This window comes from Prorops nasuta, unplaced genomic scaffold (genome assembly GCF_024137725.1).
Source record: "Prorops nasuta isolate Cenicafe-Biocafe unplaced genomic scaffold, Cenicafe_Pnas_1.2 PNAS00014, whole genome shotgun sequence".
NCBI classification, from domain to species: Eukaryota; Metazoa; Arthropoda; class Insecta; order Hymenoptera; family Bethylidae; genus Prorops; species Prorops nasuta.
In genome coordinates this window covers 3905679-3919557 of record NW_027116811.1, presented here as the reverse complement: position 1 = coordinate 3919557, position 13879 = coordinate 3905679, and the positions used below count along the sequence as shown (strand labels likewise).

The window sequence follows — 13879 nt, the reverse complement described above, 5'->3', positions numbered from 1 at the left end:
TTCATTGAACCTAGAATCTAAACTCGTGATTGAATTTCGGAGAATTGTTATCAGTACAAGATTCTTTTTAAACTTATATCTAGCATATATTGAGTAGAGTAGATATGGTCTTCGTTTATAAATTTATCTGCCACCCTATAACTTTTGTTAGTCCGTTTGCAAGTCAAGTATATTAGATGACTTGTCAAGCAGTATTGTCTTAAGAAACTTAATCAGATTGTTCATAATTTCCAAAAAAAATCTTAAATCGTTCGAATGTGTATATTAAAGCTATTTGTTAAAAAAAAGAAATTTTCCAAAACGCACTCTATGTTGAAAAACGAAGACGCTTTCAATGGAGTAGTAAAATTTGTCCTCTGCATCTTCACGCGTGTGATATGTGTATTCTCCTCCAATCGATTATAACCAAATACTCCATTTGACTTGACAATTGCATAAAGTTTGGACACGCTTGACTACTTAAGTAAAACTAACTCTTGAATGGAAGTTTCAGTTGCAAGCACCAAAGGGATGGTCAACAGAGTTCGATATTTGTATGAACAATGCCAAAAGTATCATCCTCCACACCCCAAGAGTTCGCAGCAGCTGCAGTAGCGTTTAGACGTGCTCGAGAAATCTTTCCGACAAATTATGGTTACGAAGTCCATCCCAAAGAATCACAGGAACGCTCTTATGCGGATTTAACGGTGAATTATGACTGTACACTCTCTGTTATTAAACTTAAACTCTTGACTAACTTTTGGTGTTACTGTAAATTATGCTACATTACATGACTAGGAGAGACGTCGTTGCACGGAGAGAATACGTCAGTACGAGGGTAAAGCAGCATTATCGCAAAAGTGCAAAAACAAATCAAATGTGCATGGTAAAACGGCAACGGGGCAGGAACTCCCGTCTAAGAAAAGTTTCACGTTAAATCAGCAAACAAACGCTTGGTTGGATAAAATGCATGCCAAGGATAACTATTTATGCACTCTCAGCTGCTGCATCAAAGATTCCAAACTAAGACCAAGCGCTCAAGATAGCGACGACGACAACAACGAAGAATCTAGCGACAACGTTGGTGTCATCAATCACAAAGACTCTATGTCTATCTTGGTGGAAAAGTTTAAAACCAAGAAGAAAGTAGAGGCCAAGTATTCTGATAAACTGAATCCCTGTAAAAATAAGAAAACCTACAAGGATGCCATTCATAGATGTGAGAATTTTCGAAATGCCTGGCGATACGATGTTGACGGAAATTTTCCTCGATCTCAGCTATCCTATACCAGTGGTATTTGCAAGTGTCACGGAGATTTTATAGCTCCTCACGATAAAAATTTTCCCGTAAACTCCAAACGAGTTTTGCACGCGAAAGAGAGAATACTTTAAGACCTTGCCCCACTGACAAAGCCGATGTACGTTTTCGGTACTCGAGTTATTCTTAAAAGTCTATTTAATTTTATTTCGATCCAGTTTACGATTTTCTAAACGTTTACATGACTCTATTATATTTAATTTATTTCAATGAATTGTACACAAAGAAGTTTTCTATTAAAAATTTTAATGACGTCTGAATTATTTTATTCATTTCATTTCTTCCATTGAACATTCTTGGAGCTCTGTATAACTTATTCACTGGTCATTGTTCCCTTCGTACCATTCATCCTGTTCAAAATATTCTTTCCTCAAAGATTCCGGTTCTTGAAAGTCCGTACCATGCATTGCTTCTTGCGCGTCCATCGCATCCTTTTCTTTCGACAAATCAGATTCGTTGCTTTCCATCCATTCGCTGTCATGTTCTTTTTTTAACAACGAAGAATATACATCACTCATTTATTCAAGCAACAACAAAAAATAATTTTAGTGTAACTCATACACTACGTACTCGCTACAAATTAAAATTTTACTCGGCGATTTCTACCATGTTTTCTATTTTAAAAATAAAAAGTTAATAAAAGAGAAACTTTACCTTCCACAGACTCTTTCGATATACGTGATTTTCTCAAGTGGTCTTTATAAGTATATCGAAGTTTTTCGCCAGCTTCTTCCATTTCTTCGCGACTTCCATATTCCGTGGGGATATCTTTACGCGACAACACTTTTTCGAACACTCTTTCACGCAAAGTTTCAACAATTGCCCCCACCACCATAGATTGAGTAGATACTACCCTCTGTACCGCATAACTAAATTTCTTCTTCTGATACTCTTTATAAGCCCTGTAGGCTTTCTACAAAGGCAATCGTAATATAGCAAGTTTATAGTGTATTAATAATAATTGATAAGAGACGAAATAATGACTTGAATGACAATGGCTGCATCGTTAGCAATCTCATAGCTCAATCCAGAATCTTGGAAAATCATTTCTAGCCACGCGATAGCTTGAATGGTTTGCGTTGACTGAGGAACGACATCATTCCCATCTCTCGTTTCAATTTCTTGGATAATAAGAATAATATAATGCTTAATTAACCGCTAAATTGCCATTTTCTCCGAACTGATATCTGCTCTTACCTCGCTGTAATTTCATATTTCTTCGGGTGTAATATCCGCGGTAAGCAGCCTACATTACAGGTATACACAGGTATTAGTATGACTTTTATAATGCAATACTCAGGAGATTATGTTGAATTGAAATTCATACTTGAATGAGCTTCGCAGCTTTGGAAGCTTCTTCCTGCGATACTCCAGCTTTTTTCAGGATATTAACAGTATTTCCAACTGCTTTCTGCCATAAAATTTTCCCTTGTGCTTCTTCCAATAACATTTTCTTACAATGAGCACGAAAGGCATTCTGCAATTTTTACGTGATTGCTTTGAAAAATGGAAAACTCGAATTTTCTATTATTCGGCGTATGTAACGGAATTTCTTTGATATCCAACTTGTATTATTACAGCAGCTCGTTCAGCTCGATCCACCGTTACACCGGTGCCTTCTAAAATCACGCGAATTGACATTTTTGATTCCTTGTGACAAGTCGAGTCTGAAAAATGCGAGTCAGGATAAATATAAAAAATGTTTACTTATAATGTACATCGATAGAAAATCAGCTCAGAGACGATATAATAAATTATTACCATCGCACACATTAGAGGTATCGACCGCGTCCAAATATTGGCGAAATTGATGCTTAAAATATCATTTTGCAAAAGAAGCTATTAATCAAGAGTATTTATTTCAATAAGAACGAAATCTCGTACTTGTAATTGAGGCGCAGCTGCAGCTATTTGCTCGAGGCTAAACCCTGTTCGATAAAGTAAATTAACGATAGCTTCGCTTTCAAGTAAAATGTTATTTACCACCTTCACAGCGACTGCAGAAAACGAAATCATCGATGAAACTGCATTATTCCAAGTTTATCTTACTAGATTTAAAAAGTGTACAGCGTACCTTTAGCATTTTCACGCGTAATAAATAGGTCATCCACGTAATCAGCGATGAATTCGTAAATATTATCCGGCTGAGAACGTAGAACCTGTACGATCGATAAGAAATCTATGCAACATTATGCTCAGCGTTAATTCTTTCCGAATGAAACAGCAGAAAAAGTACTAGAGATCAGAACTAACGACCCTACCTCGCGAGAAATATCCATGCATAATTCCCGCAGACCTTCGGGAACCGTATAGACGTGCTTCGCACCATGGTTATGCAGGAGGACCTCCATTGGTCTATATCTTTTTGGCGTCAACCTTTCTGGCAAAGAAATACGTCGTCGAAAATTAATAACACAGCCACTGAAAAATTATGTTTTTGCACCAAAGTTGCAGGTTAGTGCAAAAAACAATGCAGATTCCAGTCTGAATATATCATCACAACACACGCTCCTCCTCTTTCGCCACTCTACACAGTGGAAACCTGCTCTCAGTTTTTATGCCGAAGAGCAGTTTTAAAAAACAGCAAAGAGTACGAAGAATTACAGTGTTTTGTATATTATTAAAAAAATAAAGAAGAAATATATGAAGAGTGTCGTGTATCATATAGCTCGATGCGTATATTTCTATATATAACAAGCAGAGGTGAATCGATAAATTATTTAAGAGGAAAATTGGAATCGTAGAGATAGCAGTAAAATTGTATACGTCATCTATTCGTATATTTTCAGGAGAATGTATAGCTAATTTGCTGATTTTTGTTTTGCCAGTGTTTTTAAGTGTCTTATGTTAATCGCATAGCCTCCAAGCAGTCAGGCTAAATCGTGGAATAATCTGGTTGGGCATTCCCAGGAATCTTGGTGGGACTCCCGACCCTGATCGCCTCGACCCCGACCTGTTTCTCTTCTGCTGCTCTCCGATCAGTTACTCGCTGGCTTTGAGCGGTGCTCGCAATGGTGGCGCATCTTTAGCGCATTATGAATATACTTGCTTTTTTATCGTCGTTCCTTACACTAATAGTTCTTCTGGCGTCGCGTGAGTACATATTGTAGTATGTGTAATGCATCTCTAATTAATACTCTTCCCACTAAATCCGCATCACTCGAGTTAAAAGCGAGTGCTCGAGGGGCTCAAAATCATCGTTCGGTATAATAAAGAAATAATTAGTGACAGAGGCATTATTGTAGCAGCTATCGAGCAGCATTCTTCCTCGTTAATTTAATATTTATTTTCCATTACTCTTGGAATTTTCAACCAAATTTAAACGTAACCAGAGTGTAGAAACGTAAATTTGTTTTTGGCAAATGAGATTCGACGCTGGAGTGTCTACTCGTTTGACCATAAATTTACGTGAATTCCAGGTATACATAAGGTTTAAAGTGTTTCCTATTCAAGGATTAAACTGGTCAGTTGAAATTCGTTTTGAAAGGTTTACGGCAAATCGTTGTGTTTGTAGATATATACGTGTCCTTGTGGCATACACGCATGCACACATATGTACGTGCTCGCTAATTTTCATTATGCAATTTGTGTTTTGTGGTTAATATCGAGCCGAGCGTCGATTCCATTTAATCGGGCAGTTCCTCTGTATTAATTGACTTTAATGTGAAATAATCGCGTCTACACATTCATACCCCATATTCGCGATTGTTATATATACGCGATTCTTTTATAATCATGATTCGATACGATGATGAAGCGACGGTAAAATGATACTCTGCTGTCGTGTGATAAGTAGAGTTCTTAATCGAATGAATATGTGACACACAGGGAGCTATGCGGATGCGGAAAGACCGAGACGACAAGGAGCAGCTCCTTACATAGGCGAGCACCAATTCAGCAACAAAGCAATTGATCCTGGAGGTGGACAGATTTCTCTGAAGATCACGTTGGATACCAATGTCGGGGGTTTGCGTTCATCCAATAGACAAGTTCCTAATGGATTACCCATAATCGATTCTCTCGATTTATCGAACAGCCCCAGACCATATGGACCAAATTATTATAACGCCCCTGTAAGGTTCAACAGTGGTACACTTAACTCATGGAATGCTGGTGGTCCTATCGGTTCGGTTGCGCCGATTGCACCGGTGGCCCAGGTTGCACCGTATTTTACAAGTCCTACAGTCAGAAATGATTATGCTGACCCAAATCACTACGATAAGGATCAACTAGATGCTGAAATTTCGAGAATAAGCGCGTTGGTCAGGGATGCAATACCACCTGACAACAATAATTTTGAAAACACGGGATATTTGGAAACTAATAAGAAGCTGAATAGCAATGGCGTCCGTCATAGCTCGAGCATCAGGGATACTTCCAGAGGCAGACCATCCACTTCCGGTGGTGGTTATGGAAATTCACACGTTTACGACGAGACTGATAATGGCAGGGAAGCTTACAGACCGTCCGGTAGACCAGCCAGTGACGATCGGTATCATTCCGATACATCGGGAATTGAAAACAGCAATGACAGATATCAGCCTGTATCCACATCATCAGAAAACAACAATGAAGAACGTTATCATTTCTTAAGATCCAAAGGACCAACGAACGGGGACAGATACAATTCTGGATCTCGTCAAAGTGAAAATTCCAATTACGGCAGTTCCAATGACGGATATCGTCAACCTTCAAGAACCACGTCGAGCTCAAGGCCATCCAGCAATGATCGAAATAATTTTGGATCGCAGTACGGTGCAACGAATAGCAATCAAGAGCGAGATGAAGAATATCGTCCGACTTCCAATCGTCCAATTATCACCGCGAGACCATCAACCATTAGACCATCGAGAGACGATCCGTACAACGCAGAATCTCACGTAACTACGAATCAGCATACTGGGAATAAAAACAACGCTGGAGGTTATCGTCCGGGGTCATCGACGAGACCTAATTCCAATGCAAGGCCACCGACTGACGATCGATATAATTCTTATGAAAATAATAATAATAATAATAATAATCGAGCTAATCCAACGCCAAGCAACAATAAAGGAACTTATTATGAAGATTCTGGTTTTTCCGAGGTAGGAATTCCCAGCGATCGGTACAATGACAGAGGACGTCAGCCTGGGTCAGGTTCCAACCAAGGCACGAATGCTTCGAATGATAGAAGAAGACCTTCGAATTCAGCCGATGGCTCGACTAGTAATTATGGGAGAACATCGACGCCAAGACCGGGATATCGCGAAACCACCACCCAGAATAATTTTTACAACGACGATCGTTACGAGACCGAGAGATCTACGAGGAAACCTTCGAATAATAATCAGAAAGGAACGCAGAATTACAACAGTGGCACTACTAGAAGACCTTCGAGCGGTGGCAGACCGTTGAACAACGCCGATAACGAAGATTTCAGTGGTCCCAACAATTCTGATACCAGCGAACCTGAAAGACCTCACCGCAATGCCTCCACTAATCATAATGGAGGAAACAATGATTCTTCCGGTGAAACCAATAGACCCAGATGCAGGTAATGGTAAAAGCCCAATGAGACGCGAGAGAAGGGAACGATACTTATTTAAACGAATTTTATCACAATATTAGCAAAAGGAACGAATTTCTCTGTGGAACTGGAGAATGTCTGCCGATCCGAATGAAATGTGACAACCGAGTTGATTGCCGTGATTCTAGCGATGAGGCCGACTGCGTTACGTAAGTATATTTGCGTATAAATCGAAGATTTCTACCGTTTCATAACCAGTTCTGGAATACAAGTGCATGTGTGTGTGTGTGTGTACGTGTAGGTTAATTGTATAGATACGTTGATCGGGCTTAAACTCGATGATGACTATGTGTAAATGTTGAAACAGGGCCTCTGACTCAACGACCGAAAGGTACAGGAAAAAGAACAGGGATTCGGATAGGAATGGATGCGTATTACCGAGTCAGCCTGACGGAGGTACGTACGAGTTGGGTGGATGTGACTTACCCTGCGATAAGGAACCAGGTGACAATGTACCCAGAAACAGTATCCTCAATTACACCTGCAGGGAGGGCTACGTTTTGGACGGGAATACAATTTCTGTATGCGTCAATGACGAATGGTACAAACCACCATCTTGCCTTAGTAAGTGTAATATATACACAGTTGATAAAAAATTGATATGTGATTCTTTGGCAAATCACACGAAAGAAATTTTTTGTCAGAAACGTGCACGCCCTTGAGCAGCACCACGGTGGATATAACGTGCACGTACAAAGGAAGCGTGGTGTCCTGCGATGAGTCAATAATGCCAGGTACGCGTGCAACTTTGGCATGCAAACACTCCTACAAACTTCCGGTTACCAACGACCCAGCCTACAGAGAAGTAGAGTGCCTCGAAGATGGCCTGTGGAATCGAACCATCTTCCGATGTCTCCCAGGTATATTTGTCAAATCAACCGGAGCAAGAAATATCTGAAGAATTTCAATATCCACGATTTTTTTCTTCCAGAATGCGGGACAGCCACATCGCGTGGCAACACATTAGTCGTAAACGGGTTTGACGCTAAAATTGGGATCTTTCCGTGGCACGTTGGCATCTATAACAAAAACTATCACGGCAGATACGAGCAGATATGCGGAGGAACGCTCATAGCGAATAATCTCGTTCTTTCCGGTAAGATTTCTCTGCGCAGAGAATTAAACATAAAAACACACGCGTAACGGGCTTTACTATATGTATATATAGGGATATTATATTTATGTAATGCCTCTATTATGTACTCCCTCGTAAGCTTTGATCATGGCTCGCCTCTTAATTACATTTTTCTCTCGCACCTGCAGCTGCGCATTGCTTTTTCGACGAGAGTAAAAATAAACTACGGGATGAGACAAATTTCGGAGTGGCCGCTGGTAAACACTACCGTAGCTGGTACAAGAGTGAAAATTATCAGCAAAAGGCATTCGTGGAAGAGATCGAGTTGGGAGATCGGTACATAGGGGCCAGGGGAAACTTTGCCCAGGATATCGCATTGCTGAAGTTGAAAACGCCACTGGAGCTGACCGCTTTGGTTAGGCCAATCTGCTTAGACTGGGATAATACGTACGAGCACGCACAACTGCGAGTTGGACAAACTGGAAAGGTAAGGAAATTCAAGTTGTATCCCGTACTAATTATTGAGTTCGCTAATTGCTATGTTGATCCACTTTAATTAATGCAGCTTTATCGATCGTTAAGCAAACGCCTCGTATATAGTTGTTGGTACAGTGCACTCGACTCGCTTAACACAGTCGTGTAGTTACAAGTTGGAAGCTTCTGTTAATAGTTAATAGTGCATTCTACATGGAGAATTCGAGCAACTTGTTAAATTAGTTACGAGTGTAATAATCAGTTAAGAATCGCTTCTTATCTGCGGACGTTGATCAACATGGACGAGTTTCCAAGAATTCTCGTCGTGCCGCGATCTCGATCGATCCAATCGAGTATCGATTGCCGAGCGTTAAAATTCTCTCTTTTATTTCTGTTAAAGGCAGTCGGATGGGGGAAAACGCAGGAAGGTATAGCGAGCGAGAGCCTGCAGGAAGTAAATCTTCCATTCGTACCGTATGATCAGTGTTTATCAGCAGTTCCCACGGATTTCCGTGGATATATTACATCTGATAAATTCTGCGCTGGATATTTGAACGGTAATGCTCCTCCAGCACGGGAGTCTTCTAATGTTATTACTTCTATTACATTAAATTCGATCTAGATGTATAGATATAAGATAACGCAGACGCGTGGAGTTACTTAGAAACTTGAAATTGCAGGATCGAGTCTTTGCGAGGGGGACAGTGGTGGCGGCTTGTGCTTCCAAATGAATGGAATTTGGTACCTGCGTGGTATAGTGAGCGTCAGTCCAGTTAAGAACGACTACTGTGATTACGAGTCCTACGTTGGCTTCACGTACGTCAGCTCCTTCCGCGACTGGATACGTAGTCATTACGTCAACGCTTAACGCACGGAGAGTTCGGGTGTGAACGTCGAAACGATGCAATTAAAAGTGATGGAAAAAGCGATAAGTGCCATTTAGCTCGTATTCCGTGCGTGTACTACGCTATACTCGTGTAGTGCACCGCAGTATTTGTTCGTTGCACAGAAATACTCATACAATGCCTACTACTATTACGTAAGGGATATTATTTTATTAAACTTCAGCTTTCATAATTTGTACAATACCTACTATTACATTATTGTTGAAATACAGAGGACGAGAAAAAAAAGACAATGCATTTACACGCTACTTGATCCATTGTGAAGTTGGTCCAATCGTTTTTAACCGTTCGTGACGAATGTCCTGCATATGTATATATGTACAGCAGTTTTATCGGACGGGTAATCTAAATTAGTAACGCAGCGTTATTTATAACGCCAACAGTCATTTGTAACGCAGAGCTCCCCTGGCTTGAGGCTTTTTTGTTGGAAATTCTAGAGTACCGGGGGTATCCTCTTGGTATCCTGCAGATTATCTTCGATGGTACCGATATACCCGCATGGACTTTGTTTTACGAGCTGCTTTGCTTTAGTGCAGTCTTCATGGTAAATCGAGTCAAAGAGTATATACATAGTGCATGGTGATGGAAAAATTTTAGCTCGTTTACAGATGGCGCTGGTGGGACGGAGCAGAGAAAATTCGTGTTCTTCGCTCCAAATCAACGCAGTTGCATTGTTGTTTGTTGGCAAAAATCGATACTCGAATCTGTGATTGGTCGCTCGCGTCTTCGTGTAGAATAGATATATGCGCATTATACTATATATATATATATATATATATATATATATACTATAACGTGGCATGCACCCCTTCTGATTATTCCATCTCCGTTAATCACCTAATTAGGACATCTGCATTGGTATATGCATTGCAATGAGCAAATGTTGGATAACGTTGCTATAATATTACGCGTGACGATAATATGTGCGAACATGCATGTTTGTCTCCGGGAACCCATGTTTACTCTCGGCACGATTCATACGTAAATAGGATGCGTATGTCTGCTCATCGGTAAGCCACTATGCGATTATAACGCTCAGACTCGTTTGTGTAATGCAAACTTATCGCGCCTCTATTGCAAAGATTCAATAATCTCCAATGAAATTACTGTTCGAGTATAAGCCTTGTAATAAACCAGATTCCCAAAAACGATTTATTAATCATTCGCCATTGTATAGAGTTAAACTTTCGACTTCTCATCTATGATATCATTAAAAGGAGAAATGTTTATTTGTATACGTATATAATACACACACACACAAATATGAATTAATAAATGATTGATAATATTCATGGAACGAATATGATTTATGCGCATAGTCAATAATATCGATGTATGTATAATTAATTATTAGCCTTATTAATAATAGCGATATAGAGTATAGAGTATTTTGTTCGTGCTTTCAAATATCAGTGTGGTTTGGTTCTTTATGAAAATATTCCAAGAGGATATTAATTGCTGGAATTTTGCGCTTGTTTTGTTGTTAAGCAGGTTTTAATATTAGATATTAAATATATATGTGTATACTCAGAAACATTTTCGTGCTACCGGTCGGTTAATCTGGTATTGGCTGGATTTATATGCAGAGACAATTAAAAATTTTCTACCTTTCAATATTCTAAATTAGGAAGATTCAAAGTGAGAGTGTACGTGTGCGTGTGTTCGAGAGGACCTGCTCGAACTAGGGGGACTTGAAGTTCGCAACAAGCATAAAGAGTTTCAAGTTTTGAAGGAGAAATGATCGAGCAGAGGGAGAGAGGGAGAGAGAGAGAGAGAGAGAGAGAGAGAGAGAGAAAACGAGGGAAAAGAGCACTGTACACGATTATTGCCTGTGTGTGTGTGTGTGTGTGTGCCAGTCAGCCAGTACGCTGACGGCGTTGCTAGTTCGCATTCCAGAACCAGAGCACTTTTGTGAATTAACACCGAACGAGTGCTTTAAAGGGTTTACACCAACGGCATCTGGTTATAGAGACGGTAATAGGGTGGGTTTGGGGCGGGGGTGAAACGGCGAAGGGGGGGGGGGGGGCGGGAATGAAGAGAGAGAGAGAAAGGGATACGGGTGCTGGTAGGCTACATCGCGAGGGTGGATGTATTTTTCTTTGGGCTTTTAATTAGCCCGGTCATTAATTAAACACAATTCTCCTTCGGGCCTTGAACTGACGCTACTAACACTATCGCGACGCCACACCTGCATTCGCCAACGGCAGCTCCATTTCCCATCAAGTTCCTCTCGCGCAGCCAGCCCTTACACGACTGGGCATCGTTGTCGGCCTGCTTAGCTACACTTCAGGAATTTTAATTTCGTCCAACGTGTAAACACGCCGGCCGCCACCAATTTATTTCATAGCGGGGGCGTTTTAAAAGGCCATCGCTTTCCGCTCAGCCGCCTACTACGCGCTCTCCTTCGAATACCACTACGCGATTTATGGCCAACCCCCGTGAAACTACCATCCGACTAAAAAAACCTCCATTTTTCTCAAGTACGACGCCTGTAATTATTGTTTCCCCAGCTCCCAAGTTCCTACTCTCAGCGTGTATATAGCACGCCTACTGCAACATTTTAAATATTAGTTTCTCTCATTCCCCACTTTCACGCATACATTATAGCTTCTCTCCTCCTCCCCCTCCCACCCCCGCTAATTCCTAGTTTAGAAAATAAAGCGTGTATGCGCATTGCGCCAAATAAACGCGAAAGTTTTATTTATAAACAAAGAGTGTGTTTCGTTTTTCCCAATTATTGGGAACACGGATCGTTTTATCTTTCGGTAATTGAGGGAATTCGCATGGGGATCGTGTGGTACAGCGAATAAGCACCACAGAGGAAGATCAAAATGTATTAACGCACAAGCAAATTGGAAGAACGAAGAGAAAATAAAATTCAGGTTGATTCGTAGCAAATGAAATGAGTAAAATCTCTGATAGCCCACAAACACTCACCGCCCTCTCTTTACTTTTCCTTCGTTTCTATGGAGCTCGATTCTTCCGTTTCACTCGATTTTATCTTGCTTGCTTTGTGCTTGAACGTTTCACATTTCTTTTTCGATCTTTGCGATCCGAATTAACGCTTTACCGCTGGTCGGCAAATAAATCTTACGGGTGGCCAGTATACGGTCCAAAGAAACAGTCTCGGGTAACTCGGGCTGCAGAGCGTTCTATTCTTGACAAATTTACAGCCTCTGCTATCGTTTAACAAGTTACCTCCATCTACCATTTTAATGAACATTTTCTTGTAAACCGATTAATTGCCTTAATAATCCTCGATACTGATCTCGTATTAATTATAGCTCATCGATAAACTATTATTAACTATTTTAATAGAAAAAATATATGCTGCAATTCAATTTTAGGAAAGCGAAATATCAAAGAGAAACGAACAAAATTTTCTAACAAATAATTTAGCCGAGTTTTTTCACAGTCTGGGGCGTTTTTAGATGGATGATAGCTATAGGCATGCGTGTGTTCGGTACACAGGCGTTTGTATTAGTGGCACGACTGCTCGCTTCGTGGGTCTATGACTTTGACAAGAAGTCGAATGAGGAGTAGATGCAGCGGATTATCCAGATGCGAAGGAAACTGTTCGATGGGATCTAATACTGAGCCAATGCTACGCAAACGGAATGCAAAATTCTATTTTAACTCAGTCCTGCTCATGTACACATATGTGATACGAGAGTAAAAAAATATTTCGTGTGTCGAGTTCATTGAGAACTCTAATGTAAACCTATAATAAAATATCACTCAACGATCCCAGCTATCACGAAGAAGAATTCTTGTAGAACAGTTTTGGAAATGTATAGGTTAAGAAGTTACAAAAGAATTCTTTAGGGATTGTAAAACATTTCCTAATAACAATATAAAATTAGGAGCTTTCTTTCCTAGAAATAATTTAATTCCACTGTTGTAAAATGGATTTCAAAAAGAATTCCTCGTGCCAGCTGGATATTATTATAGTAATAAAAATTCTATTGACTCGCATAGAGAGTAATTTTATTCCGTCTTTATAAGAATTAGGAAATTTGGATTAGCCAGCGGCTACAGTCTTGACCTTACACGAATAGGAGGATTTTTAGACAGCGGCTGAAGAAAGTTTCAAGAGAGACTACGATGTTCAATTAGAAAGTACAAAGGGTTGGTCGACGTTGGTTGTTCTTCGTTGGCCGCACGTTTTTTGTCCTTGATGAAGGCGCGTCTGGAGTAGACTACTATTGTCCTTACAGATTGGGTCTTTCGTAAGATTAATGAGTCCCGGCCTTGATCCGTGAGGAATTCAATTGGATTTCTATCTTAATAACTTAATGACGTAATCTCTTCTTAAGCACTAGACTCCAATAGTATAGCTATACCTTATTGCTTTCCCTTCGAGGACCTTAAAGCTGTGAGTATAAATCACACATAAATTGAATCACGAAACGTTTCCACACTATATTGCGGCTGGAATGTACAAAGGAAGAACCTTGGAGCGAGTAAACAATGATATTGCAAATGAGCGAAGCAGTGGTCCAAGTTTAAGTTAGATCCGACATTCGTAAGATAATCTTGGATTTATGAGAATGATATTA

The 13879-nt window shown here is 40.1% G+C and overlaps 3 protein-coding genes across 3 annotated transcripts; 2 read left to right on the top strand and 1 right to left on the bottom strand.

Moving 5' to 3' along the window:
- The first annotated feature begins 107 nt into the window (after positions 1–107).
- Positions 108–1669, top strand: LOC136778519 (uncharacterized). The gene is made up of 2 exons (XM_066735447.1): positions 108–686; positions 778–1669. Exons 1-2 carry the CDS (start codon positions 543–545, stop codon positions 1369–1371), a joined length of 738 nt encoding a protein of 245 aa, XP_066591544.1. The 5' UTR covers positions 108–542; the 3' UTR covers positions 1372–1669.
- LOC136778696 (uncharacterized) lies at positions 1615–3648 on the bottom strand. The gene is given in 10 exon segments (XM_066735794.1): positions 1615–1781; positions 1952–2210; positions 2282–2464; positions 2466–2543; positions 2625–2774; positions 2864–2964; positions 3059–3110; positions 3182–3294; positions 3372–3456; positions 3559–3648. Coding segments are annotated over 10 exon segments (1278 nt in total).
- Positions 3649–4256: 608 nt separating this feature from the next.
- On the top strand, positions 4257–10533 carry LOC136778518 (uncharacterized). The gene is made up of 9 exons (XM_066735446.1): positions 4257–4390; positions 5126–6833; positions 6908–7015; positions 7174–7430; positions 7511–7726; positions 7798–7962; positions 8130–8428; positions 8816–8972; positions 9096–10533. The coding sequence occupies exons 1-9, from the start codon at positions 4333–4335 to the stop codon at positions 9281–9283; spliced, it is 3156 nt and encodes a 1051-aa protein (XP_066591543.1). The 5' UTR covers positions 4257–4332; the 3' UTR covers positions 9284–10533.
- Positions 10534–13879: the final 3346 nt, after the last annotated feature.

Bases quoted from the DNA above. Each gene is read 5' to 3' on its own strand.
- LOC136778518 (XM_066735446.1), top strand. From the start codon at position 4,333: ATGAATATACTTGCTTTTTTATCGTCGTTCCTTACACTAATAGTTCTT. The intron at 7,963-8,129 runs GTAAGATTTCTC...TCGCACCTGCAG, and splicing joins GAATAATCTCGTTCTTTCCG to CTGCGCATTGCTTTTTCGAC. The intron at 8,429-8,815 runs GTAAGGAAATTC...TTTCTGTTAAAG, and splicing joins GAGTTGGACAAACTGGAAAG to GCAGTCGGATGGGGGAAAAC.
- LOC136778519 (XM_066735447.1), top strand. From the start codon at position 543: ATGCCAAAAGTATCATCCTCCACACCCCAAGAGTTCGCAGCAGCTGCA. The intron at 687-777 runs GTGAATTATGAC...TTACATGACTAG, and splicing joins GCTCTTATGCGGATTTAACG to GAGAGACGTCGTTGCACGGA.